Here is a 25,990-nt window from a genome sequence, read left to right as displayed (position 1 = left end):
GGGTTTGATCCTCAGCACCACATAAAAATAAATAAGTGAAATAAAGGTATTGTGTCCAACTACAACTAAAAAATAATCATTAAAAAAAAGAAAGACTAAACCTTATTAACAACAGAATGTATACAGAAAAGAACCCCTACAAATTGAAACAATGCAGCAAAGCTTTTAATAAGAAATCAATTCTTTTCACCACTAGGCTGCTTATTCTGGAAAGAAGACAACTAAATGTAGAGAATGTAGAAACATTTTAAATTATATATCATATATTACTAGGCATCAGAGAAAACACACTGGAGAGAAGCTCTACAAATGAGACCATTGTACCATTACTCTAAGAAAGGGACAACATTTAATCCTCACCACAATAACCATAGCATAGAGAAAATTTTGAAATGTGAAAATTGACAATGTGACAATGCCTCTAAAATTTATTCAGCAATACTCAACACCTGGGGATACATACTGGTTAGAGAAAATACAAATGGAAAAAAAAATTGTAGCTACATGTTTCTTAAACACTGCTTATTTTTGGAGAATTCATTGTGCCCAGAAACTCTAAAAAGTTAAAAATATTTCCAAAATGAATTTAAATTTTTAATTCATTGAACATCTGAAAACTCATACTAGTAGTGAACATTGAACAGATTTTGTCCAAAATGTATGCCTTATATAACAATGAAACATTTATAATAAATGTGAGAGTATAGTTAATTTATTATCTATATATTACACTTGATGTATATGAGGATGAGTAAAATACAGAACTCATTTAAGTTTAGAAAACAAGTAGTTGTCTTTAAATTTTGCTTAAATTTATTAAGCATTATCAAGTTATTTTGTAGAAATATCAGTCATAAATATCATATATGCATAGCGAAGAAACCTCATCTTGGAAAGAATATAATTATTTTTCTATATCAAAAATTACTATTTTCACTTTTGAATACTGAGAAAAGAATTATATGAAATCTATTTTTGATGTTTAACACTCAAGTGTAATATTTTAAACTTTATTTTTTTTGTATTTCAGTTTAAGTTTAGATATTTTTATACACTGAGAAACATTCCTAAGCCCTCTCTCCACTTTTTCAAATTTTGAGACTGTCTTGCTAAGTTGCTGAAACCACACTAAGTTGCCGAGGCTGAATTTAAATTTCTGAAATTACTCAGCTTCCCAATTTGCTTGGATTACATGCATGGACCATCATGCCAGGTTTACAGTGGATTTTTTAACCTATATTTAACTTATGTAGGCAATATATCTTTATAACTGAATATTTGTTTATGTGTTAACACTCATGTATTGCATCCTGTTGTTAAATGACAGACATCATAGTGTTCCACTTGACTAAATGTCCTAGTAAGAGTAAGACATACTGTTTAGTGAATAATACTCTGGCATTTGTTAATTCTTTTACACATTTTAATCAAACTTAATATGGAATACAATTTGCAAAAGTCATATCATTATTTTTTTTCTGTTTGTATTTATGGTGAAATTAAGAGTTATAAGAAGGATATAGATATAGGAAAATAAGCCCCAGATTTTCATATCTTGATTTATAAATTTTAAAATTTTAGCATTTTAACATTTCCTAGTGATTTTAATAGACTGAATTTCCACAAACGTAAAGGTAGCTCTTACATGAAAGAAGAGTTTTATCTTTCTTGTGTGCCTTCTAGACTTCATCCTCATTGGAGACATTACATTTTTCATTGAATGAGGTCAATGATCATTGTTTTCATGTACATTAGTAAATTCTGACGTCCTTGTTATTCTATAGGTAGTGTTATTTCAGGGCAGGAATCAGAGAAATGGATGTGGAGTCAAGGTTGAATGAGGCCTTATACTTATGACAAAATAATCAGTGAGCTATGTTTTATAGTCTAATTTTCTGAGGACCAAGTAGTAAGAGGTAAACTGAGAAGGTTGTATGTAAAGATTAAGTTTCTTATCATAAAATGTTGGCTTTTCAGGTACAATAGAGTCAAAGCTTCTTATACATAGAATCCATACAAAAATATTGGATATCATTCACAATTTTAGTAACATTACGTATAATCCATGAAGTACTGAGTTCAGAGCAACATATGCCTAAGAACAAGGTCTGTGGACATTTTACACTCTCCAATATAGACATATTTATACCAATTTAATTATACATGAAACTACACTAAATGAGAAGTAAAATCAATTGGATCAACACACAACAATATAGAAATAAAAACTTGTAAAGACTTAAGTAAGAGACCCGTAGTGGATGAAGAGTGGTTTCCAAATGCTAGGGAAAAATGGACATATAATCAGTTAAAGGTAATTGAAGAATGATAAGTTACCCACTTTGAGACCTTGAAAGCACAAGCAAAACTCTTTTCATTCTGATGTTAGGCTTTCTTAGAACTGAAAACAACTCTTTGCTATTCATGTTACCTTTATAAGAGATAGATAGTGTCAGTGCAGTAAGTGTATATAGAATATGGTTGTATTGTAGCTTTATCTATTTAGATGACACCTTTGTTTTTGGCTAGCTTTTTATTTTATTTTATTTTATTTTTTTAACTTTTCCATTTAAGAGTCAAGTAGTTAGTATTCTATATTATTTTTTTAACTTTTCCATTTAATAGTCATCTAGGTAGTATTCTATATTATGTTTACATTTTCCTAACACCAAGTTAGAGAAGCAGAACCTTATTATCTCCTTATAACTAATTCCTCATTCCAGAGTTTCCAATTTGGAGTACAGGATTCAAAGGTTTTTTTGTTAGCTTGGCCAGGAATTGTCTTCTGGGCCTCCCTCCACAGATATCAGGAGGTAGTCTGAAAACCTGTAGGCACCTCTCCCCTGCCAAAACCTTAGTGCAGGACCACATTCACCCACACCAAGAGCAAAAGTAAAGCCTGCCTGCTCACGTCTCCCCCCAAACTGTTCACATCACACTTTTCATTGCCTCAGAGTCTGGGTGCATTATTCTTATCTACCTTTGTCAACTGAAGATCACAATCCTTTTTCCTGTCCCTCAGTACAATCAATAAATATTTCATCAGTGCCCACTGTGTACCATGAGTCCACTTCCATATTCTTAGATGTCCCTTTTAATCAAAATATAGCTCTGGTTGTGATTCAGTAATTTATTCCTCCATCTTACCAAGTACATTCGCGTTTTATATGAAATGTTTTACTGAACTAAAAATCTCTGCTTTCTTAGCATTTGAAATTCTGTTTTCTTCAAAGTCTCTCTGAAAAACAACTTCTTCCACAGATTGAGATATCTGAGCATGCCAAACTTCTCAGTCTATTGTTTCCCTGAATTCTAAAGCACTTATAGCTAGTATGATATAATCTAGCACTTGATCTTCTAGAAGTCTTAAGGGTTTGAAAATACACTTGAAGATTTCTTCCAAGAAGGTAGGAATACAGCTTTTAAAACATCCACAACAGTTTGGTGTTGGACACGAAACACATGCTAATACTTGCTGGCTAAACAATGCTTTCCATCTTTATTTTCTTGATTTTCTAAGAATACAAATTTCATCAACATGTAAAATTATCAGAAGCATTCAGAATAAAAGTAAAAATATCTTAACACTTAAATGTAAAACTTTAAACATTTTTATTCTTGAAAAAAACCTAGAAATTTGGAAAATTTGGCAATATGACTGAAATAAATGTGTCTGCACTATAAAAGGCTGTGTTACATTTTGTAACATTTAGTCCCTGATGGTCTGACAGCAACTATGGCATAGCTCTATATGTTTGCCGAAAGTGGAAATTGGCTTTGTGATGTGGTCACTCAACCTAGGAAAACTCTCCTGCACTGGAAAGCAAGCTGAAACCACGAACTATTTTTAAATAGGTATTTATTAATAATTCAATGGTGGTAAGCTCCTATTCATTGAGAATCAAATTCTGAGCCCCAAAAGATACTGGCTTCAATTCCAAGTAGAAGGTAAAATTGCCATTAATGAACCTCACTATTAATTACCCTACAATTCAGTAGCACCCAGATTTATACTTTGGAATGACAAACAAAACCTCAGCTAAATTAGAGAGATTATCAAATCAATACTAGTGTTACCTTAATGGTATATGATTACTGAGGAACATTTCAGCTGTGTTAATCAACTCTTGCTGTGGCCTCATGTGCAGGATCAACTATGATAACCTGTAGGGAGAGGGTAAGGAAAAGAAAATGAACATTTATTCAAATGACATTTATTCAAATGTTCCTGGGCCAATAGAAATTAGTCATCTTACATGAAGCCAAGATTTTTGTATCTACTATCGAACCACATAAAAGAGGAATTAAGACAACCAGCAGCTGTATCCATCTTTGTCAAAGAATGTGGTTAGTAAAGACCACACACTTAAAGTGTGTAGCTCAGTTATTGAGCAACCCTGGGTTCAATCAAAAGTACTGCCAGAAAAAAAAGATATTAAAGAAAACCAGTAGTAATATGCATCTTCTAAGTGAAAAGGAGAACTGTCTTAAAACTTAAATTGCTATGAACCTAAAACTGCTCTTAAAAAATAGTGTTAACTAAACCAGAGGCTGGAGCTGGAGCTCAATGGCAGAATGTATGACTCATATATGTGAGGTCTGGTTCAATCCCCAGCACTGCAAAAACAAATACAAACAAAAAACTAAAATGATGTAGCCTAAATCTAAAGCTTTGTGTTACACATGCGGAGCATTTCCTCACACACTGATACAGGCTGCAATGCTGATGTAGCATCTCAGCACAATAAAAGATCCATATATTCCAAAGCCCTTTCTGTTTGAACAAGAAGTTGAACTGATGATGGTAGTAGTTGTGGGGAAGCAACTAGTAAAGGACAAAAAGATAGGAAGACGGGAAGGGAGAAACAGAGTTCACAGGCAAACAATAAGTAGAAGTTTCATTTACCATGTTATGCAAGTATTTCCTAATCTGCCGAATAACACCAGGAAAGGTAGGTCGAAGCAACTCCTGTAGACAAGAAGGCCATGAATTATATCTGCTATCAGCCTCCAGGTTATTGACCCACTAGAAAAAAATAACACAACATGGCACATATACTTTAGTCACTAGTTACTAAAATTGCAGTTAAGACTTTATTTTGAGAAGAATTACACGGAACAAGACCCTTTTCAAAGACATAAGAATCAAGTAGAAAAATAAGTGCCTAAAAGACAAGCCACAGAATAAATAAAATTATTTCAGCCAATAAAAACAATAAAGGGCTAGAGTCATGAAATACCAGTAAAAAAAAAAAAAGAGGCAAGAAATTCAAAGGAAATGTGTCAAGAATATGAAAGTAATTTACAGAAGAAATCCAAATGAGCAATAAATACAAGGAAAGCATATACCCTCAATTGTAATCTGGGAAATATAAACTAAAACAACACATTAAACTGAAAACAAATTCAAACTTTGTCAATATCCAAGAACAGGCAAAAATGTACAGCAATATAAACTCTCACCCAATGCTTGTGTCTGGAACATTCACTTTAGAGAAACAGACCTAATAAAGCTGAAGACTTGATTCGTACCCTACCCCTAATTACTCCATATCTAGGTTATCTACCCCAAAGACATTTCACATGCACATGCTCAAGGGAAGATGTACAAAAAGAGCCATTAAAGCACTGTTTCAATAGTAAAATTAGGAATGACTTAATATCCATAGAGAAAACAATGAACAAACAGTATGTATCTATGTACCTATCATTTCTTTAAAAAGAGTAGGGGTGAAGGAATTATGTGTTTATTTCCTTGTTCATGGATGCATAGAGTATTTCTGGAAGGATGTAAGTTAAATGCTGATCCTTGCTGACTCTGAGGAGAAAACTGATGGCTGGATAACGATTTGCACTACATAAAGCTTTTATATTTTAAAACTAAAAATGTATAAAAGATTTTCTTTAAAAAAGTAAAACATAAAATATGATATAAAAAACTATGTATCAACATCAACCTACAAGTCTTGAAAAAACTTGCTTAAAAAAGGAAGCTGATGAAGGACAATGATAGGGGAATAGACTATCCAAATATTTAAAATATTTAGTAGGAAATAACATAATAAAATAAGGGACAGGGGAATGCATATCAACTACAGAGAATAATTATTTTCATGGAGGAAACAAGTGAAACTGGGAAGGGAAATACTGAAATATTTTTTCCCAGAGATTTGACACAAAATGATTATTTAGAAAGTATATAGATGGCTCATATAGTTGTTAACCCCTTTATTAATAAATATGTCATATTTATGTTATTCTCTTTACTCATAATATAAGTAAAACATTTTAATCATAAAAACAAATGCCATAACAGTATTCATGAAAATACATAACAGTTTTTTCTATCAAAATTCCTAGGGTGCTAAAATGTACTAGCCATATGAGGTCTACTCCAATCTTATTATTACCATGACCACCTACGATGACACTACTCCCCACATTCTTTCTTAAAGGTGACAAAGGCTCAAAGAGATCACATAGTAGGTAATAAAGTACTAGAAAGGAAGGTTATTAACGAAACATCATACTTTTTTTAGTTTTTTTAATTTGTTCTAATTATACATGACAGTAGAGTGCACTTTGATACATCATACATAAATGGAGTATAATTTCTCATTCTTCTGGTTGTACATGATGTAGAATTACACCAGTCATATAGTCATATATGTACATAGGGAAATAATCCCTGATTCATTCTACTATCCTTCATTCCCATACTCCCTCCCCTCCCTTCACTCCCTTCTACCTAATCTAAAGTAACTCTATTCTTCCCTAGCCCTCCCCCCTCCAAAATTCTGAATTATTTAGCAGTTTTAAATCACACACATTGCCACAAAATCTCATAGGACCATATGTAGCTGATAAAACACAAACTAGACTCTCCTTCCTGAGAGGTGTTCAGCTGAATCCTAGGGATACGATGTAGACAGAGATCATTATCAACCAAAGCAGTGACAATAACTCAACTTTTAGGAGCATTTAAGAGCTACTTTGTAGTATATGCATAGTTCCACATAAACAGTTGCAAATACATGATGGCAACACAAAAGATGGTGGGAATAGCTGAACTCTCAAAAAAGACAGATAATTAAGATGCCTGACTAGAATGCCCCTTGATACCTCAAAGGAATACTCACTGAAATAGCAGAACTCCTGATGTCTACAGCATAGTCGGCCTCAGAAGGCTGGATGTTCAGCTTCAAAATATTATGCAGAGCGATGCCTTCTATTCCCAGTCTGTGCAGACCCTCCATTACCCGGGCTTCATTCCTCAATACATCAAACAAACTAGGGGGAAAAATAAATTAAAAAAGCAAACCTAGGTATTTAGTAAGAAAAATTTAGATCCTTGCTGTGGGGGGAAAAAAAAGAAAAGAAGATTCATCAGGTCAAACTCAGTGCCAAATTAAACTGAGAAACTCAACAAGGGAACTTTTCCCCTTGTTTTATCCCATCAAAGTGTGCAGACAGGAGGGGTAGAACATGCTTCTTGGCTCCTATTTATTTACACTTCTCAGTGTATATATAGATTATCTCTAAGTATAAATACAATTTGAGGATGAAATAACTCTAAATCTACACTACACTGCATGTTTTTAAAAACAGTACACTAGCCTCCCTGCATTATTTCTAACAACTGCATGTGAGTCTACAATTATCTCAAAATAAAGTTTAAAAAAAACATCACAAAGATACTAAATTATATATCTTTAATGTTTATATCAATATTAATTGACACAGGCATGTATACACATACACACACACACACACACACACATGACCACAGAAAAAAGTCTGGAGAATTGCTGGGGAAGAAGAAAGGGAGTTGGATAAAATAAGATGAGATGAAATTTTACTTCTTAGTTCCCTTATCTCTGTATTATTTTGCATTGGTTTTAATGAGCAAGTACACCATTTTAATATACTAAAAAGAACTGTATATGATTTTAATAAACCATTCAATAAAAACAATTTTTTTAAAGTATTCATATCCATTTAACTGACTTATCACTAGCTCCATAATGCAATAAATAGGCATAAATGTTTAATTAAAATAACTAATATGAAAATATTTTATTGTGTAAACTACTTCTGAAGTATTAACAATTACTTTTTATTTTTGCAATTAGGAAGCCAGTGACAACTGTCTTGATTTTCATTCCAAGGAAAAAATCTGAATTCTACCTGACTATCCATTCCCCTCCCACTAAAATCATAAAGATAATTTGGGGCTAAATAGTTTTAAACTACATTTTAAGAATAACAAAAAAGTAGGTTTTCAAATAATAATGCCTTCAGAGACAGCATTTTGAATAAACCCCTTCACACTATTCCAAAAGCAAGAGGTCTTTTCTGATGCTATCCTTAACAGGTAAACTTTAGCTCTAAAAGGGCATCCTTGAAAAACAGAGTCCTTGAACATGCATTATGTTACAAGATGGCACTAGATCACAATGTCCACCCCAGGGACAGCATGGGCCCACCTCCACACCCTTGGGGTTAGGGAGTACAGCCTGGTAAATTGTCTTTGCCTCATGCCACAGTAAGAAGGGACAACAATCTGAACACATCACAAGGAGCTACATACACATTATAAAAACTTACAAAATGAGAAAAAAATATCATCTGTACCTGAATATATCCTGTGTATCTAAATCAATATGAAGCCCATTGATGAAGAGAGCAGAGTCTCCAGGCTGTAATCCTAAAGTTCCCTTTAAATACTGAAAAAGAAAAAGGAAATTATTAGAGAATGGTGAAAGAGTGTTGAACAAACCCTTCTGCATTGCTGGGGTTTACTGTCTGTACAAATCTTGATATTCTAAGGTGGGGTTAAGATTTCCTTCCATATACTCTCACATATACTCTCACACATCTTCTTTGAATTCAATATAATAAATGAAAGTGCTGATACATAGGACATACACCTTTATTCCATTTCCTCCTTCCCTCATGCTAATGATGATAAGGGAAATTCTAAAACCTGTCTGAAAAAAAAAGTCCACAAGAAACCCAAGTTACTCAGTGGAGCACCCAAAGACTCTTACTTTTGTTCACCAGTGCCAGACAATAGTGGGCAAGCTTTCTACCCTTATCTTTTTTACATTTCTGCTGTTTTCCCTATCTGTGATATCAATTAAGGCTGTGACAGCAGTCAATAATAACAGCTGAACCCTCTTGATGAAGTTCAGGGATCACACCAAAAAGGGTTTCCTTCAAACCAAGGCACACCAAAAAACTAAGCTGCTGTGCTGGGGACAACAATGCCTCCTGCTGCCTAGATCTGGCCTTCATGCTGTCTTTCACCTGCCAGTCCCCAGATGCTGACGGCCCTGCACTCAGGTGGCTATGCAGTCCCTGAGATTTGCCTGAGCCAATGGAAATTGCTCTGATTTCATGTTGAAGTATCTGTTAATAATGACCTTTCCATTCAATTCCTCTTTCTCTCAAAAGAAACTATTATTGGTATATTCTATACCACAGGAAACTGAGCCACATAGTGGAAACCAGAAGAAATTAGATACCAGAAGCAAAACTTAATCACTTAGGAACCTACAGCTGGAGAGGGAACCACTGAGCTCCCTTCACCCACTAATTGTCAGCAGACTAAGAAAAAATATACTTTTAAGATCTAGTGTCACATGGGAAAAGAACAAAACAATGAGGAAGCCATAGCTGTTGCTTCATGGCCATCAGGATTAAGTAGTAAGCAAGATAAGGGGATAATATTAAAATACACATATATTTCAAAATATTGGGTGGTATACCATGAATACATACTTCCCAATTTAAAAAAAGGGGGGGGGTACGGGGACAATGCAGAGTTGCATCAATTGAGAATTGGCATTTCTTCCATGGGAGAGAAGAACTACACACGTCCACTTATTCTGGAGTCAGAAAAACTAACTCTCAGCTGGTAAATACAGTTTTTATCTGTTTCTAGATCCGTACACTAGTAACACAGATGAGTTTACTTTGGGAAAATTAATCAAACTGAAGATTCGGGATCTGGGCACATTTTTGTATGTTTTATACTTTGGGATGCATTTTTAATGTACTTTATGTTTTAATAAAATGTTTTACTCAAAAGCAATAAGAACCCAGGAAACACCAATATATCCTGCACAATTTAATGTTCTGTCTTCTTGGTGGGGGAAAGCCTAAGTATTATTTGATATTATTATTCTGGAAATTTGAATTAAATAGTTTTGTTTTTTGTTTTGTTTTGTTTTGTTTTGTTTTTTGATGCTGGGGATTGAACCCAGGGCCTTGTGCATGTGAGGCAAGCACTCTACCAACTGAGCTATATCTCCTGCCCCTGAATTAAATAGTTTTGTCAATTCAGTCAATATTTGAGAAATACTTGGTTTGCTTATTTCTCAGAACTATTTAATTAATTAGTATCCTACACATAAAAGTTAAGGAAATTTGGTGTAAAGGCAGTGAATTGAACACAAGTATTTTTTTCCCTCCTGAAACTGTACTGAAAAGCCAGGAAAAGAACCTTTTTTAGTTATGAGTTCACAGGGCAAAAATAACAGAAAAGAAAAAGGCCAACAAATTTTGGAAGCAGAAGGGAAAGGGGTGAGTAATAACTGGACTAGCAATTCCAAGAAAGCTTATTGCTAAGTAGAAGGTAGGAAAAGTCAATAAGAAACCCAAGTTACCCTGTGGAGCACCCAAAGACTCAAGAATTCACAGCCCAAAGGACACATGTATAAAAGAGGCTGGCAGAAAGCCTCTTTAAGACATGGCCCTGGGCTGGGGATGTGGCTCAAGCGGTAGCACGCTCGCCTGGCATGCGTGCGGCCCGGGTTCAATCCTCAGCACCACATACAAACAAAGATGTTTTGTCCGCCGAAAACTAAAAAATAAATATTAAAAATTCTCTCTCTCTCTCTAAAAAAAAAAAAAAAAAAAGACATGGCCCTCCTGTTGATCCCACACAGCTCGGTGACTATTGTCACTGAACCCTACACTCCAGAAAAATGGAGGCTCATGGCCTGGAAAGAGCAAAACAGAGAATCTGTGGGATGTGGGAAATTATATAAGCACAGGGGTCCCTGCTGAAAATGGGAGATTGAAGATGTTTCCAAATGCTCTTCCCTACCAGGTTTCTATAACCCTGGCAGCCAGAGTATACCCTCCAGGCAGAAAATTCACAAATCTTCTGGAGACTGATCAGTCTCTTTGATGAGAGTTTTCCTACAGCTGTCAAATTTTTAAATTCCAGGAGTTTTTCATGCTCTTGAATTCTTCTTTGCTGGTATTCTCATGGCTCTCTGAGGATGAAAAGAGTGCCTTTGTTTTCTTCTCTTTGCAATGCCTACTTCCTCTTCTTTTTGTTGTTTTTGTTTCCACCCCCACTTCTTCCAGACAGGGCCTTGCTATATTGTCCAGTCTCACCTTGAATTTCTGGGCTCAAATGAACTTCCTGCCTCAGCCTCTCTAGTGGCTGGACTACAGTGCCCAGCTCACTTCCTCTAAAGCAGCCTGTTTGGGATGTCAGTCTCTTGTCTTTGGTATTGGAGACTTTCCTCAAGTGTCTAGTGATAAGTGGCTAACTGCTCATATTGAAGTGCAAAGCACTAAGAATCTGATAGGCCTGGGCAGTCTCTACAAATCAGGGTACCCTAGGAAATGGCCACACCAGAACACCCTATAGTAAAAAAGTCTCATCCTTAAGGCTTCTAATCAGTTTATTCAAATTACTAGGGTAAAAAAAAAGGTTCCAAATAATTCCAGGAAGCATAAAGAGGTCTCATATAAAGGCTTCAAACTTCGACGACCACAATGGACATCAAAATTTCAAGAAGTAATCCTTCAAACTTCTAAATTGACTCCCAATCTAAAGCCACATACCTAGAAACCGATCAATAAAAACAAGTGAAAAATTTATGTTACAAAGGTTAAAATTGACCTCCCTTGCAACTTTCTCACATAGAAGGATATACTGTATCAAAATAAGAGAGGAAAAACAAAGAAGACATGGAACCCGAGAAAAGCGGTTAAAGGAAAGCCCCGGGATGCCTTGTACACATTTGACATAAAAAGCAACTTATCCAAATTTGAGTGATCAAAACTGGATAAAATTGCAATAGGGAAGGCTGAGGAAATGGGACAAGTACCAATATGGAGAAGTAATGGCACACTAAGGGGTTGACAGTGGAAGAAAGATAAATATCATCCTTGAAATAGAAAGCTAAAAAATAAAATACCAACTCAGGCATACTAGAAATCTGAAGAAAATTATCTGAAGAATCAGCTAAAAGTTGAAAGTGGATGCTCTAAGAAGAGGTAAACATAGTATGAAATGCTGTTAGGGAACATGTTAGGAACTCAACAGGGTGAAACATCAGATAATGCTGTTTTTTAAACAATGTGGTAGAACCACTTGATCTTTCAAGTACATTCATATTCAATTTTGGTCAAAAACTAAAAACATAAGATAGAAATGAACAAAATATCACCATCCTTGATAAATGAAAAGTAGCAGTATTAAATGCTACTGATTAAATTCAGACTTCTTCTTGAAAGGTACAATACAAAACAGTCAATATTTTCCAATGGTTAATACCTTCTGATTCTCTTCCACTTCAGTTCTAAGTTCCGAACTCACAGCTGTTTTCGTTATTGCTCTAAGGAACAAAATCATTATCAGCGCTCACAATAGACAAATCTTCAGTTTCTATTTTTCTAATTATAAAACATATTGTTCAATAAATTACAAAAAATGAACAAAATTTTAAACCTATACAATTGATAAACATACTTCTACTCTCATACATGTCCAATTTTAAATCACTATATATCACCTGCCTAGCATGCACAAAGCCCTGGGTTCAATCTCCAGTACTGAAAAACAAATAAAATATAAATAAACAGAACAAAACAAAACAAAACAAAAAGAAGCAAATAGCAGTACTTTAAAACAAGTGGAGTTGTTTCCAAGTTCTTACTTAAATGTGTACCATGCTCCTATATATGATTTTACTGCTCACAGACTAAAAGATAATATTAAATAACTAAGGCAGCAGATTGTGCATCCTCTTTAAGCACTTATGGTGAAGGTGGAATTCTCCATCTTTATCTTCAAGTAGGATGCTAGACCAACAACACTTAAGTAAAAAACAAATTTATTTATAAAGCATCTCACATCAAATGTCAAAACACTGCAGTGACTCAAGAAAGAAGCAGGCAACCATTTATCTCAACGCTTTCTAAAAATTTGGCTTTTAAAACAATTTTAAATAATCTTAATAATAGAAAGCAATGTTAACAAAAAATCAAAATGTTATTCTTGGGCGGTAGCTCAGTGTTAGAGCACCTGGTTAGCACGCATAAGGCTCTGGATTTGATCCTCAGCACAATCTAAAAAAAAAAAAGTATTCTGTCACCATTAACAAGTCACTTCATCTCCCTGACTCAGTTTCTTCTTCAAGATTCGATGAGATGACACACGTACAACCCCTGAGAAAGCCATGGTCTGTGGCACACTCTAGATTAGTAACATCAGCATATGCTATACTCTGTGACTCACTCAATTCTAAAAGGCAGGTATTGTTATTCCCACTCTATCATTGAGTTAGTGATGTAAATAGAAATTGTTCATTTGCAAAGTCACTTCAACTAGTAAATAGCCAAGAATGTTGCCTACATCTGTCAACCACACCATGCATGATCTTGTTCTCTTCTCACAAAGAGGGTTCCACTCACAATAGTGATGATGAATAAAAATTTATATTTTCTAAGCATTTTCATATTTTACTTATGTCATTTAGCATGTAAATATGAAGATAATTGGTATATCACTAAGAAGAAGAAGAACATATCAAAGTCTTACTCAATGTTACCTGGCTTTGGTAGGAAAATTCTGACTAAGATCTTTCATCACCACTAAAGCCAACTCCACAGGAGCAGACAAGATTCGGGCAGCAGCCTGGAAACTGAGGTCTGCAACAATGCCAGATACAAGTTAGAAAGTATTAGCCTAACACAATGAGAAGCACATAAAAACCACCTTTTCTTCCCACTATTTTCTTGATAATAAAGAATGTCATAGAATGCAACCATTCCAAAAAGTTCCCATGGTGCAATTTCAGGTTTCCCACCTCATGGATCCCGAGTGTTCACTGAGCCAATCCTGATCTTTCTGTAATAAAACACTAGGACACATACTAACACCTTTAGAAGAGGCTAACTTAAGCCCAAATTCTTCTCCTTCTTCTGAATTCACAATATAGCACACAATATAACATTAAGACATTTAGCAAATTACATTGGGGGGGGGCTTGGTAACTTGCTCTTCAGAACAGAAAAGTACACACGCACGTTCTACCCCCTATATTCCTTCACATTATATAGGTATATATTTTAATAAATGAATGGGGAATGAGAGTTGTAGTTGAATGATAGAGTCCTTGCGTAGCAAGAACCAGATTCAATCCTCTGTATCACCAAAAACAAAAAAGTACACATATAAGAACATAAAGAAAAGATACATATTTCTAACATCCAAGCTTATACGTCTGGTCACTGAAAGATCTGACATTCATTTATGTTGTACTTAAGGTCTAATGTTCTCTGTCTACAAAAGGACTTGCTTTCTTGTCAATTAATCATACCTGCTTGGTCTTTAAAATCTTAGAATTATGTGAATACATTCAATCAAATTCAAATTCTGCATTTAATACAACAAAATTTATAAAATAAGGACAGAAACGATCTCTCTAAATTTTCATCACCTTGCAACTGCCAAACTTTCAAAGGTGCCATTTCATTGGTACTCTCTACAAGATGCTTTCTGAGTTCTTTCAACTGTTCCTTAAGGTCAGGGTGTAAGTCTCTGAAAGAAATATAAAATAAGTCCTTTCCTCTCAATTGTTTTTTCTCTCTCAAAGTACACTTGTAGAAGGACTCCATCTTCACAATTTCCCCCTCTCAACTCTAAAAAACCTTCTTGGATACAGGTAAAAAAATTACAGTACAATTATATTCCTCTAAAAATAAGATAGGAAATCAGTTAGTTCAAACACCGTAAAATTTACACACTGAAATATAAAGCACTATAATAGGGATTCCCAACTATAGCAGAAGTTAGTGAAACTAGGAGTTTCTTTTTTGAAGAAAAAAATGGGGCCTTCAACTTTACCTGTAGTTTTTTACTGGAACTGTTTTATTTTTAAGTAAAAGAAGTCTTATATTAGGATTTGGAAAAAAAGAAAACTTTACAAAGCAGTTCTCTGGAATACAAAAACAAGTATACCAACAATCAATTCTGGGCAGTGAGTTGTATGGGTATATATTATTCTCTATACTTTTCTAGATCTTTTTAATTTCTCAAAGAAAATTGGGTAAAAATTTCTTCCAGTCCCAAGATGAATTTCCTCCAGCCTATATATAGTGATAAATTGTCTACTCAGTTATGAATTCTTATACTGAAATACAGTACAATCCATTTAAAGCTACTGAAATAGTTATCAGAGACAGAGATGTAACATTTATGTCAGACAGACTTATGGCTGGGAGATTATGTTCTGTTAAGTGTTAAAAACTCAATTCGCCTAACCAAGAGGTACTCTAGCCTTCTCTAATGACCAAGATACAAGCTCAACTCTTTTTTAAAATTTTTTATTTTGAGAGAGGGTCTTCCTAAATCCCCAAGGTAGAACTTGAACTTGTGATCCTCCTGACTCAGTTCTCCTAAAGAGCTGGAATTACATGAGTCCAGCTAGAAACTTAAAATTTCTTAAATGCAAAATGAAGAAATTAAAATATTCTCTCAGATCCCTCACCTTCCAAACAACCCAAGGGATCCTCCTGACCCAGCCTCCATAGTGTTGGGATTATCGGTATACACCACAATATCCAGTTTGTTTTTTTTTAAGATATTTATATTTTAGTTGTAGTTGGACACATTACCTTTATTTATTTTCACGTGGTGCTAAGGATCAAACCCAGGGCCTCACATGTGCTAGGCGAGTGTTCTACTGCTGAGCCACAATTCCAGCCCCACCATATCCAGTTTTGATATGCCTTTTTTTGGGGGGGAGGTGGGGGAGGGTATTTTCTTCACTTTTTTCTGTAGCATATTTTTTTTATTAATTGCTCAAGACAATACAATGATCTTGACATATCATACATTTGATTCAAATAGGGTATGAATTCTCATTTTTCCACATGTACAGATTGCAGGATCACATTGGTTATACATCCATGTGTATTCATACAGTAATCCTAGTGTCAGTTGTATTCTGCTGCCCTCCCTATCCCCCGCCTCCCCTCCCCTCCCCTCCCATCACCTCTCTCTACCCATTCTACTGTGACACTTATTTCTCTTTTTTCTTCAAAAAAGAGAGAGATAATTGATTATGCCTTTTTAATCTTGAATCTATAGATGATGCCTACAGACTGATGGACTGTTCCCACCACACACTTAGTTCATGTTGAAATCTTAACCCCTAATGTGACAGTATTAGCAGATGGGCCATTGGAAGGTGGTTGAATCATGAGGGCAGAACTTTCTTTTTTTTTTTTTTTTCAGAGAGAGAGAGAATTTTAACATTTATTTTTTAGTTTTCGGGGGACAAAACATCTTTGTTTGTATGTGGTGCTGAGGATCGAACCCAGGCCGCACGCATGCCAGGCACGCGCTCGAGCCACATCCCCAGCCCGAGGGCAGAACTTTCATAAATGGGATTTATTCCCTTGAAAGAGGTTCTGTCGCGCCCCCTCGCCCGCAAGGAAGACGCAACAACAGGAATCTTCTTTCAGCCGTTTATTTAGGTCCTTGTTATTCCTTCTTCTTCCTCTCGGATGCCCCTCCCAGCCTTAATAAAGCATCCCAAGCCCCAATGCGAAGCTGCTACGTGGAGCTTTCTCATAGGGTGTTAAAAAACCCTGTGCCAACTCTCCCAAATAAGGAGTTGTTTGTTACAGACCACAGTGGAGCCAGCGCCATCTTGTAATGGTGACCACAGTCCGCAGAAACGGCTCACCACAGTTCCCCCTTTTGTTTTCTAAGAACAACACAGGCGAGAGTAGAGGTCCTATCCCACTGTGCAGAAGTGGCTGCATAGTATGGCTCAGCCCCAAGGAGGTGCCTTCCCCAGATCCGAGGCCATATCAGCCGACGCTTTTTTCCGTGGGACGGGGCGTGGACGCGTCTAACCCGCATGCAATAGGACATGTTCTCCTTGAGGTCCACTTCAAGGATCACTCAAGTGCAGTGCTTTGCCTCGCATCCTGTATCGTGACGATGGTGGACGAAGGGGGATAGCTGAGGCTGAACTGTGGCTGTATAGAAATACAACGATAAACAAATTGGTAACACCCTAAAAGAAAGGCACGGGTCTCAAGGCGATAGAAAAGCACTAGTGTGGAAACCCATCTGCGTGCAATGGCAGTAAAGCCGGCAGAGTGCAAGGGCTTTCCAACACTAAGAGAATAACAAAGAAAGACATGTCGATCCCAGCGCAATGTTCATAAAACTTGGGGTGCAACGACCATGTCAAAGATTTACTGTTTAATTTGCGCAAGCCAGACTTGAGGTGAATTGCCATTACTCATACTAAGCCTTCAACCAGGAACCTTATCAGACCCAAGCAGGTCAGGACGTTCCCACATGACCGTTATTGGCTGAATATGAAAACAGACACCACAAATCTTACAAGGCCCTGTGAGCTGGCCTCCTTGACGTGCATAAAATTCAGGGCTGGATCCAAGCCCTGGGGGCCGGGGGGAAACCACTGCCAGCAGTTTTTTCCTTTTGTTTGTTGCACGTCAAAGGGAATCAAGTAGCCCCTGTCTTAGGTCGTTCACTGTCCTTACATTGCTTACCCGTCTTTGGGGAGGCCCCATTCCCCTGTCTTAGGTTGCAGTGTAAGCGTGAAAGTTGCCCGTCTCTGGGTACTACAAGATCAGCTCGTTGTTGTCAAGGCGTTTAATGGTATCTACTCAGCCAGTCATCATTAGGTCTCTAATTGGTTCCGGTTCAACAAGGCATAAAGTCAGAGGAGAGGAATAATAAAATAAAGAAGAAAGAGGGTGAAAGGAGGAAGGCATGAAGCAGGGATTATTGTAGAAAAATCATCTTCGAATTGGTCGGAGACAAACTTCAGCAAAATCATCCTTGGTTTGTAGGCGTTGATAATGAACCTGTATTGGCTTAGAAGTCAGAATGTTAATTTGATCTTTAATAAATTGTGTCACTCTCTTACCTAGGCAGGGGCCTACAGCAGCTATAAGGAGGAGACTGAAAAGCGGTCCCATTACAGTGGATATCAAAGGAGTTAACCATGGGGTATTTTTAAACCACTGTTCAAATCATCCTTGTTGTGCTTCAAACTCCTTTTGTCTTTTAGCCAATCTTTCCGTGACCTTTTCTATAGTTTCAGGATTACCCCAGTGTGATCTGCATAAGCATAACACTGTTCCTATAAAGCTACACATAGTTTTCCTTCCCTTACGAACAATAAATCTAGTCCCCTCCTATTTTGTAACACAACTTCTGAGAGGGAGGTGAGGGACTTTTCCAAGGCGGTAATTGATTTGGCCATGGCTGTTAAATCCTCATTCATAGCCATTTGTAGCTTTAGTAATTGACCTCCCTGGACATAGGTGGCTGTCCCTGTTCTTATTCCGGTTGCTATTCTGCCTATGCCCAGTAGGAGGGCAATAGTCATAGTTATGGGTTCTCTGGGGAGCCGAGTATGTCCCTCAAGGTGTCCCAGGGTGTAGTCTGACCCAAGATAAGATATCCTCGGCCATAATTGTATCAGCACACAGAAATCAGTAGTTGTATTTGGGACTGCCATGGAAACACAGGGAGTTAACCCAGTATTGCAAGCAAATTAGGACCCTTTGGGACCCCACAAATAATCAGATTGGGATTGATTTATTAGTCGGGTGATGTTGCAGAAATGTTGGCGTGAAAGCGGCACCTTTCCCAAGCAAACCCCTTGCCCCATGACCTCCGTGATAGTCAACTTATAGCTGGGCAGAGAATAACATTTAGGATCTGCAGTGGTATTAGAGGATAAATTAGACAGTATCGTTACCCCCTCATAATAGGGCGGCCTGGAGGTCAAGCATAGCCAGCAATCTTGGGTCCTGTTAGGATTAGTGGCATTGAGAGCGAAGAAGGCTCCTTGGACCAAATTAAGAAGGCGATCTCCAGTTCCAGGGTATATGGGCTCAGGGGCATAATCAAAGGTTTGATAGCCCATAGTTTTTGTTTGACCGCTGGGGGAAGGTTTTACTGTTGGGGCTATGGGCTGCTTGAGTCCAGATGGGGCCTTTTGGTCTCCGAGCACCTGATTAGGTCCTATTAGACTTCCAGTAGGCTGTTCTATGGTCAATTTGAGCCGAAAAAGCAGGCCAGGATTGTACTGTCCTGGGGTGTAAATACGCAGCCCCCAGAGATATCCTTAAGTCCAATCTGGTTGTTGTCTTCCATTGGAAGTAAACTGAATAGTAATATTTGTTTGCCAGAAATGGGCATAGTCATTCCTAGGTGAATTCTTAAGTCAATACCCATTACTAGAGGTTTCACATCCCCAGGAGGCACAATAATAGGCCTTAGGTCCCTGGCAGCATCTATATATTTTCCCCTCCTTTATTTTTTGTAGATAAATTTTTAAATGTTGATGGGCTCGTTCCACAATAGCTTGTCCCTGGGGGTTATAAGGAATACCTGTTTTGTGTTCAATCTCCCATTGGGTGCAGAACCGTTGAATTGTTTGGCTTATATATGTGGGTCCATTGTCTGTTTTGAGACAACGTGGACTGCCCATGCAAGAGAAAGCTTTTAAGAGATGTCCAATAACATCTTTGGCCTTTTCCCCAGTGTGTAATGTAACAAAGATATAGCCAAAGTATGTATCAATAGAAACATGTACAAAAGACAGCTTACCAAAACTAGGGAAGTGGGTAACATCAGTTTGCCAGATATCATTGGGGTGTAGGCCTCTAGGGTTAACACCCAAACTGGGAAAATGAAGAAATGGAGCATATACTGGGCATAGGGAAACAATCTGTAAAGCCTGATCACGCGAGCATCCTGTGCGGAAGCGTAAGGATTGTGCATTTAGATGGAATTTAGCATGGAGTTGTGTGGCCTCATCATACTTGGTTATAGTGTATACTAGGCCCATATTATGAGTGGCGGCATCTGTTTTAGCATTACCTTCCGCCAGAGGCCCAGGAAGCTCCGAGTGTCCTCGGATATGTCCAATGAATAAAGGATCTCGTCTAGCCCAAACAAGGAGCTGAACCGTTTGTAATTGTTCCATGATAGTGGATTGCCTGCCAATATAAGGGGCTGTTTTAATAACTGAGGCTAACTTAGCAACATAGAGACTATCAGTATACACATTAAGTGGGATGGAATTGTATAGTTTAAGGGCCATAATTAGAGCCTCAACTTCTGATCTTTGGGCAGACAGTTTAGGAACAGGGTGTCGAATTACTTGAGATTCATCAAAAACAACAGCAAACCCCCCTTTTTGTTCCGTCTGTATAAACAGTTTGAGCTCCCGAAATAGGCTCTCTTTTAATAATTTTAGGAAAAATGATAGGACATCTCTTAAGGCCTTCTAGAAGTTTATGTCGGGGAAAGTGATTATCAATTTTACCTTTGAAAGTACAAAGAAAAAGACACCAAAGATCATGTTTCTGTTGCAATTTTAAAATCATATCTTGGGTATAAGGTTGAATGAGAATGCCAAGAGTCTTTCCAAATAGTGCATCACCCAAATATTTGGCTTTCCAGAGCAGATTTATCACCAGTTCATAAAAGGGAGTTATCACCCGAGAGTTAGAAGCAGGTAAATGGACCCAATAGATGGGACTAGTCTGCCAAAACACTCCAGTAGGAGTTAATTTTGATGGCAGGATTATAAATGATAGGGGTATAGAATAATCTATCTGGGTAACCTGCATCTCTTGTAAGGCTGTTTCCATTAACCTGAGTGCCTTCAAGGCTTTTGGAGTAGGTTTTCTCAGGGAGGTGGGTGAGGGGCCTCCTCTCAAAAGGTCATACAGGGGTTTAAGTTAGTAGTTCAATATACTTAATGTTTAATCAACAATGTGAATTTATTTACCAAAATTAATCCCTATCTTAAACAGTAAGAATTGTTAGGCAACAAGGATCTTTCTGTAAAGAAATAAACTCACATTCTAATAGGTGTTTGTCATGTCAAAATATGGACAAAATTTTAGCTCACATTAGTATGGTTAAATTAGGAAAATAAACTGAAATATCCTTAAGTTAATTATAGTCAGTTTAGTATATGAAATTCTTTCTCTCTTTTCTGTTTAGATAACAATATAAAAATCTTTTTACTTAGGGAAATGAATAGAAAGACCTTATTTTACCCAAAGATGATTTCTTTCTTCTCCTTAGGATCCATGTGTACTTCTTCTTTGTTGGAACATCTTTTTCTTAAAAAAAAATATACTTTGGAACAATCTTTGAACACCTTAGGATCTATAAACAAATTATTATACTTTGATAAGAAATATCAATGAAAATATAGTTAAAACCCTTAGATATTTTGTAGAAATAATTATAATAATGTATCATCTTATGAGTTTAAATAGTAACTTTGAGAATTAGAAATTATTTGATTGTATTTTTACTTAAAAGCAAATTTATAGTAAACACATTTATCTCAAATATCTGTAACTGAAAAGGCAGAGTATCTGATAAATGTAAATATAAAACATAAATTATGGGTTTCCTGTTGAAGAAAAACGATTAGGCAAATATATATTAATTAATCAATTAGGCATGTGCTAATTAATTTATAGATTAACAAATATAGGTTATTTAAATATCTAAAAAATATATATTAAGAATAAGAACTTAACTTATAATTGTATTAACTTTATGTAACCACGTGGTCTTAAAATATTTGGATCCATTTTAATTTATTTTTAACTAGGAGTGCACTCTTCTATGTGACGTCACTTGATGTACTGAAATAAGATCCTTGAGTATACATTTTTATTTTTATGGTTAGCAATGAAAATAAGGATTTTTTGGTCATCACAGGAACCTTGTCGGCTTGTTCCTGTGGCGAGTAAATGCATCCTCATAATCTCCAAAATTAAAAGTAAAATATAAAGAAGCATATCTGATATCTCAATAGAACATTATTTAGTAACACAACTACAGAGAAAAGTCAGGTTATTTAACTTAGAACTAGTTTAAATTTAGGACTGTAACATAGAAACACGTGGAATTAAATTTTGTCTGAAAAAGATATCTTTCTGAGCAGCTCCGGTAGAAATCTGAAACACAGCAAAGCAGGTTAGTGGCTGGAAGGCGGGACCAGAAGTCCTGTCTGAGTGACTGTGGAAGAACCAATCGGAAGCCCGCAAAAGTGTGGGAGGTGGGACCAGGAGGCTGCTCTTCCGGCCAGGCACCCCATGGTTACCATGGTGATGTAAACAACATGGAGTCCGCTGCCCGTTCTCGGGGCAAAAGTTCTCCAAGTTTTCCTAGCCGATTGCCTTTTGTATGATTTTGTCTGCATTTTCCCCCGCCTGGCCAAGATCTTACTGCGGTAGCAGCTTGTTCTGTCTTTGGACCGTCCCGTACACTCTGGCATACGGGGCCCGGGGTGGGCCCTTGTTCCCGTTACCCGGCTGCAGTGGGCGTTCCTGAGTATCAAACTTGGAACGACACTCGCTGCTCCAGGCGTGCCTTCCCGATCCCGTCTATCCCCCTCGGGACAATTTCATTTAATATGTCCCTCTAGCTGATTGGCAGAGAAAGACTCAAAGAGAGTCAATGTAAAGGGATGACACAGCAACAAAACAGACACAGAAAGCAAAAATGAAAGCACACAGAAAACAAAAATGAAAGTACACAGTGCAGCTGCAATAAAATATGAGGCTCTCTCTTTCTTAGTAGAGGAGCTGATTCCGCTTTGGTCGCGGGTCTCGCTCTCCGAGACGATGGGGTCTCGCTCTCCGAGACGATGTGGTCCCGCTCTCCGGGACGATGGGGTCTCGCTCTCCGAGACGATATGGTCCCGCTCTCCGGGACGATGGGGTCTCGCTCTCCGAGACGATATGGTCCCGCTCTCCGGGACGATGGGGTCCCACTCACCGGGACGATCTGGTGCACCACTCTTGACGACTGAGAGTCCTGGTTTTTCCCGGGTTTCGGCACCACTTGTCGCGCCCCCTCGCCCGCAAGGAAGACGCAACAACAGGAATCTTCTTTCAGCCGTTTATTTAGGTCCTTGTTATTCCTTCTTCTTCCTCTCGGATGCCCCTCCCAGCCTTAATAAAGCATCCCAAGCCCCAACGCGAAGCTGCTACGTGGAGCTTTCTCATAGGGTGTTAAAAAACCCTGTGCCAACTCTCCCAAATAAGGAGTTGTTTGTTACAGACCACAGTGGAGCCAGCGCCATCTTGTAATGGTGACCACAGTCCGCAGAAACGGCTCACCACAAGGTTCTAGAAGATGGGCACAGTGGCACATGGGTGAAATCCCAATGACTTGGGAAACTAAAGGAGGATCCCAAGTTGAAGGCCTGCCTGGGCAACTTAGTGAGAGCCTGTCTTAAAATAAAAAGTTTAGGGGCTGGGGATGTGGCTCAAGCGGTAGCGCGCTCGCCTGGCATGCGTGCGGCCAGGGTTCGATCCTCAGCACCACATACCAACAAAGATGTTGTGTCCGCTGATAATTGAAAAATAAATATTAAAATTCTCTCTCTCTCTTTCTCTCTCTCCCTCTCTCACTCTCTCTTTAAAAAAAAAAAAACCTATATGAACTTGAGCCTTGATAATTAAAAAAAAAAAGAAAATATAATTAAAATAAATAAATAAAAAGTTTAAAAAAAGAGGCCGGGGATGTAGTTGAGTAGTAGAATGCCCTTGGATTCAATTCCCAGAACCAAAATAAATAAATAGAAGGATAAAATAATGTCTAAGAAGACTTTTCTTTATAAAATACTACGATGTTTTCATAAAAATGGTTTGGAATTGTGAAACTTTAAATAGTATCATTAAGAATATTTTATAGGGGCTGGGGTTGTGGCTCAGCAGTAGAGCATTTGCCTAGCACATGCAAGGCCCTGGGTTTGATCCTCAGCACCACATAAAAAAATAATAATAATTAAGTAAATAAATAAAGGTATTATGTCCAATTACAACTAAAAAAATAAACACAAAAATTTTTTTTGTTTGTTTTAAAGAATATTTTCTAGGAGGGGCTGAAGCTGTAGCTCAGTGGTAGAGGGCTTGCCTCCCACACGTGAGGCACTGGGTTCGATCCTCAGCACCACATAAAAATAAAGATACTGTGTGTGTCTACAACTTAAAAAAAAAAGAAGAAGAATGTTTTCTAGGATCTGGGGCTGTGGCTCAGTGGTAGAGCGTTTGCCTAGCACATGTGAGGCACTGGGTTCAATACTCAGAACCACATAAAAAATAAACAACAGGGCTAGGGTTGTGGCTCAGCGGTAGAGTGCTTGCCTCGGACGTGTGAGACCCTGGGTTCGATCCTCAACACCACATAAAAATAAATAAATAAAATAAAGGTATATTTTTTAAAAAGCTTACATTTATTTAAAAAATAAATAAACAATAAAATAAATATATTGTGTCCATCTACAACTAAAAAGATGTTTTAAAAAATTGTTTACATTTCTTTAAAAAAAAAGGCGGGGGGGAATTTTCTTTTTTTTTTTAAAGAGAGAGAGAGAATTTTTTAATATTAGTTTTCAGCAGACACAACATCTTTGTTTGTATGTGGTGCTGAGGATCGAACCCGGGCCACACACATTCCAGGTGAGCGAGCTATCGCTTGAGCCACATCCCCAGCCCGGGGGGATATTTTCTTGCCGGGCACATGCCTGTAAAACTCAGTGGCTTGGGAGGCTGAGGCAGTAGGATCACAAGTTCAAAGCCAGCCTCAACAAAAGTGAGGTGCTAAGCAAATAAAATACAAAATAGGGCTGGGGATGTGGCTCGGTGGTTGAGTGCCCCTGAGTTCAATCCCCAGTATGAAAAAAAAGAGAATATTTTCTAGCTGGAAATGGTGGTGCAAGCCTTATCCCAAACACTCTGGAGACAGAGACGGGAAGACAGCAAGTTCCAGGACAGCCTCAACAACTTAGCAAGTCCTAAGAACTCAGTGAGACCTTGTCTCAAAATAAAAAATAAAAAAAAGGGCTAAGGATGTGCCTCAATGATTAAGCACCCCTGGGTTCAATCCTCAGTACAAAAAAATAAAATAAATGAAAAATTTCTCTCCCCTTTCATAAAGCCTAGTCTAATAAAATGTATTTTAATTGAGCAATTACAAAATCTATTATACATCTTTTACTTTTTTTCAGATTATGTTTAGGATAAGCAAATATCTACAATCATTTCAAGTTAAACACCCATCTATGAGAAAAAATTAAATAAAACAATTTGGTTCACCCTATTATTCAATCAAAAACTGGTATTTAACTTTATTCCATTAACTGAGAGGGAAAGAAAATTAACCGAAGCTACAGGCAGGTCATTTAAGAAAAAAGAGATTTAGTCAGGCGTGATGGGACACACCTGTCATTCCAGCTACTCAGGAGGCTGAGGCAGGAAGACTTCCAGTTCAAGGCCAGCCTCAGCAACTTGCTGAGACATATCTCAAAATAAAACAAAGAGGTAGCTCAATAGTAGGGCACTTCTGGGTTCAATCCCCAGTAATGCAAAATAAATAAATAAATAAAATTAACAAATTTCACAATAACTGAAAATTGCTCACTTTTAATTAGAAGCAAAGTGGGCATTTCTCCAGTTTAGACTACAAATATAAAGTGCTATTAGATCTGTACTTAAATAATCATGAAAAAGATGACACTAGGAATGCAGGGAACTCTGAAGATTTAAAGAGAATAAAGGACATTTTTTTAGAAATAAATAGAATATACATACATACCTTAATTTTCCAAAGAGGAATCCCTGAACCTCATCAATAGGATCAATT

The 25,990-nt window shown here is 37.1% G+C and overlaps 1 protein-coding gene across 1 annotated transcript; it reads right to left on the bottom strand.

Annotated features, from left to right (window-relative positions):
• Positions 1 to 4,116: 4,116 nt before the first annotated feature.
• LOC308633164 (UDP-glucose:glycoprotein glucosyltransferase 1-like) lies at positions 4,117 to 25,976 on the bottom strand (the record flags this gene model as incomplete). Its single annotated transcript, XM_081265722.1, has 8 exons — positions 25,943 to 25,976; positions 14,748 to 14,848; positions 13,857 to 13,956; positions 12,581 to 12,641; positions 8,635 to 8,726; positions 7,140 to 7,290; positions 4,907 to 5,026; positions 4,117 to 4,164 (listed from the first exon to the last, which is right to left on the bottom strand). Exons 2-8 carry the CDS (start codon positions 14,776 to 14,778, stop codon positions 4,117 to 4,119), a joined length of 603 nt encoding a protein of 200 aa, XP_081121848.1. The 5' UTR covers positions 14,779 to 14,848; positions 25,943 to 25,976.
• Between the last annotated feature and the right edge of the window lie 14 nt (positions 25,977 to 25,990).

Source organism: Spermophilus citellus (genome assembly GCF_964194105.1).
Source record: "Spermophilus citellus genome assembly, chromosome: 14".
Taxonomy (NCBI): Eukaryota; Metazoa; Chordata; class Mammalia; order Rodentia; family Sciuridae; genus Spermophilus; species Spermophilus citellus.
The sequence above is the reverse complement of the archived record's forward strand: the minus strand, read 5'-3'. Positions and strand labels throughout refer to the sequence as shown.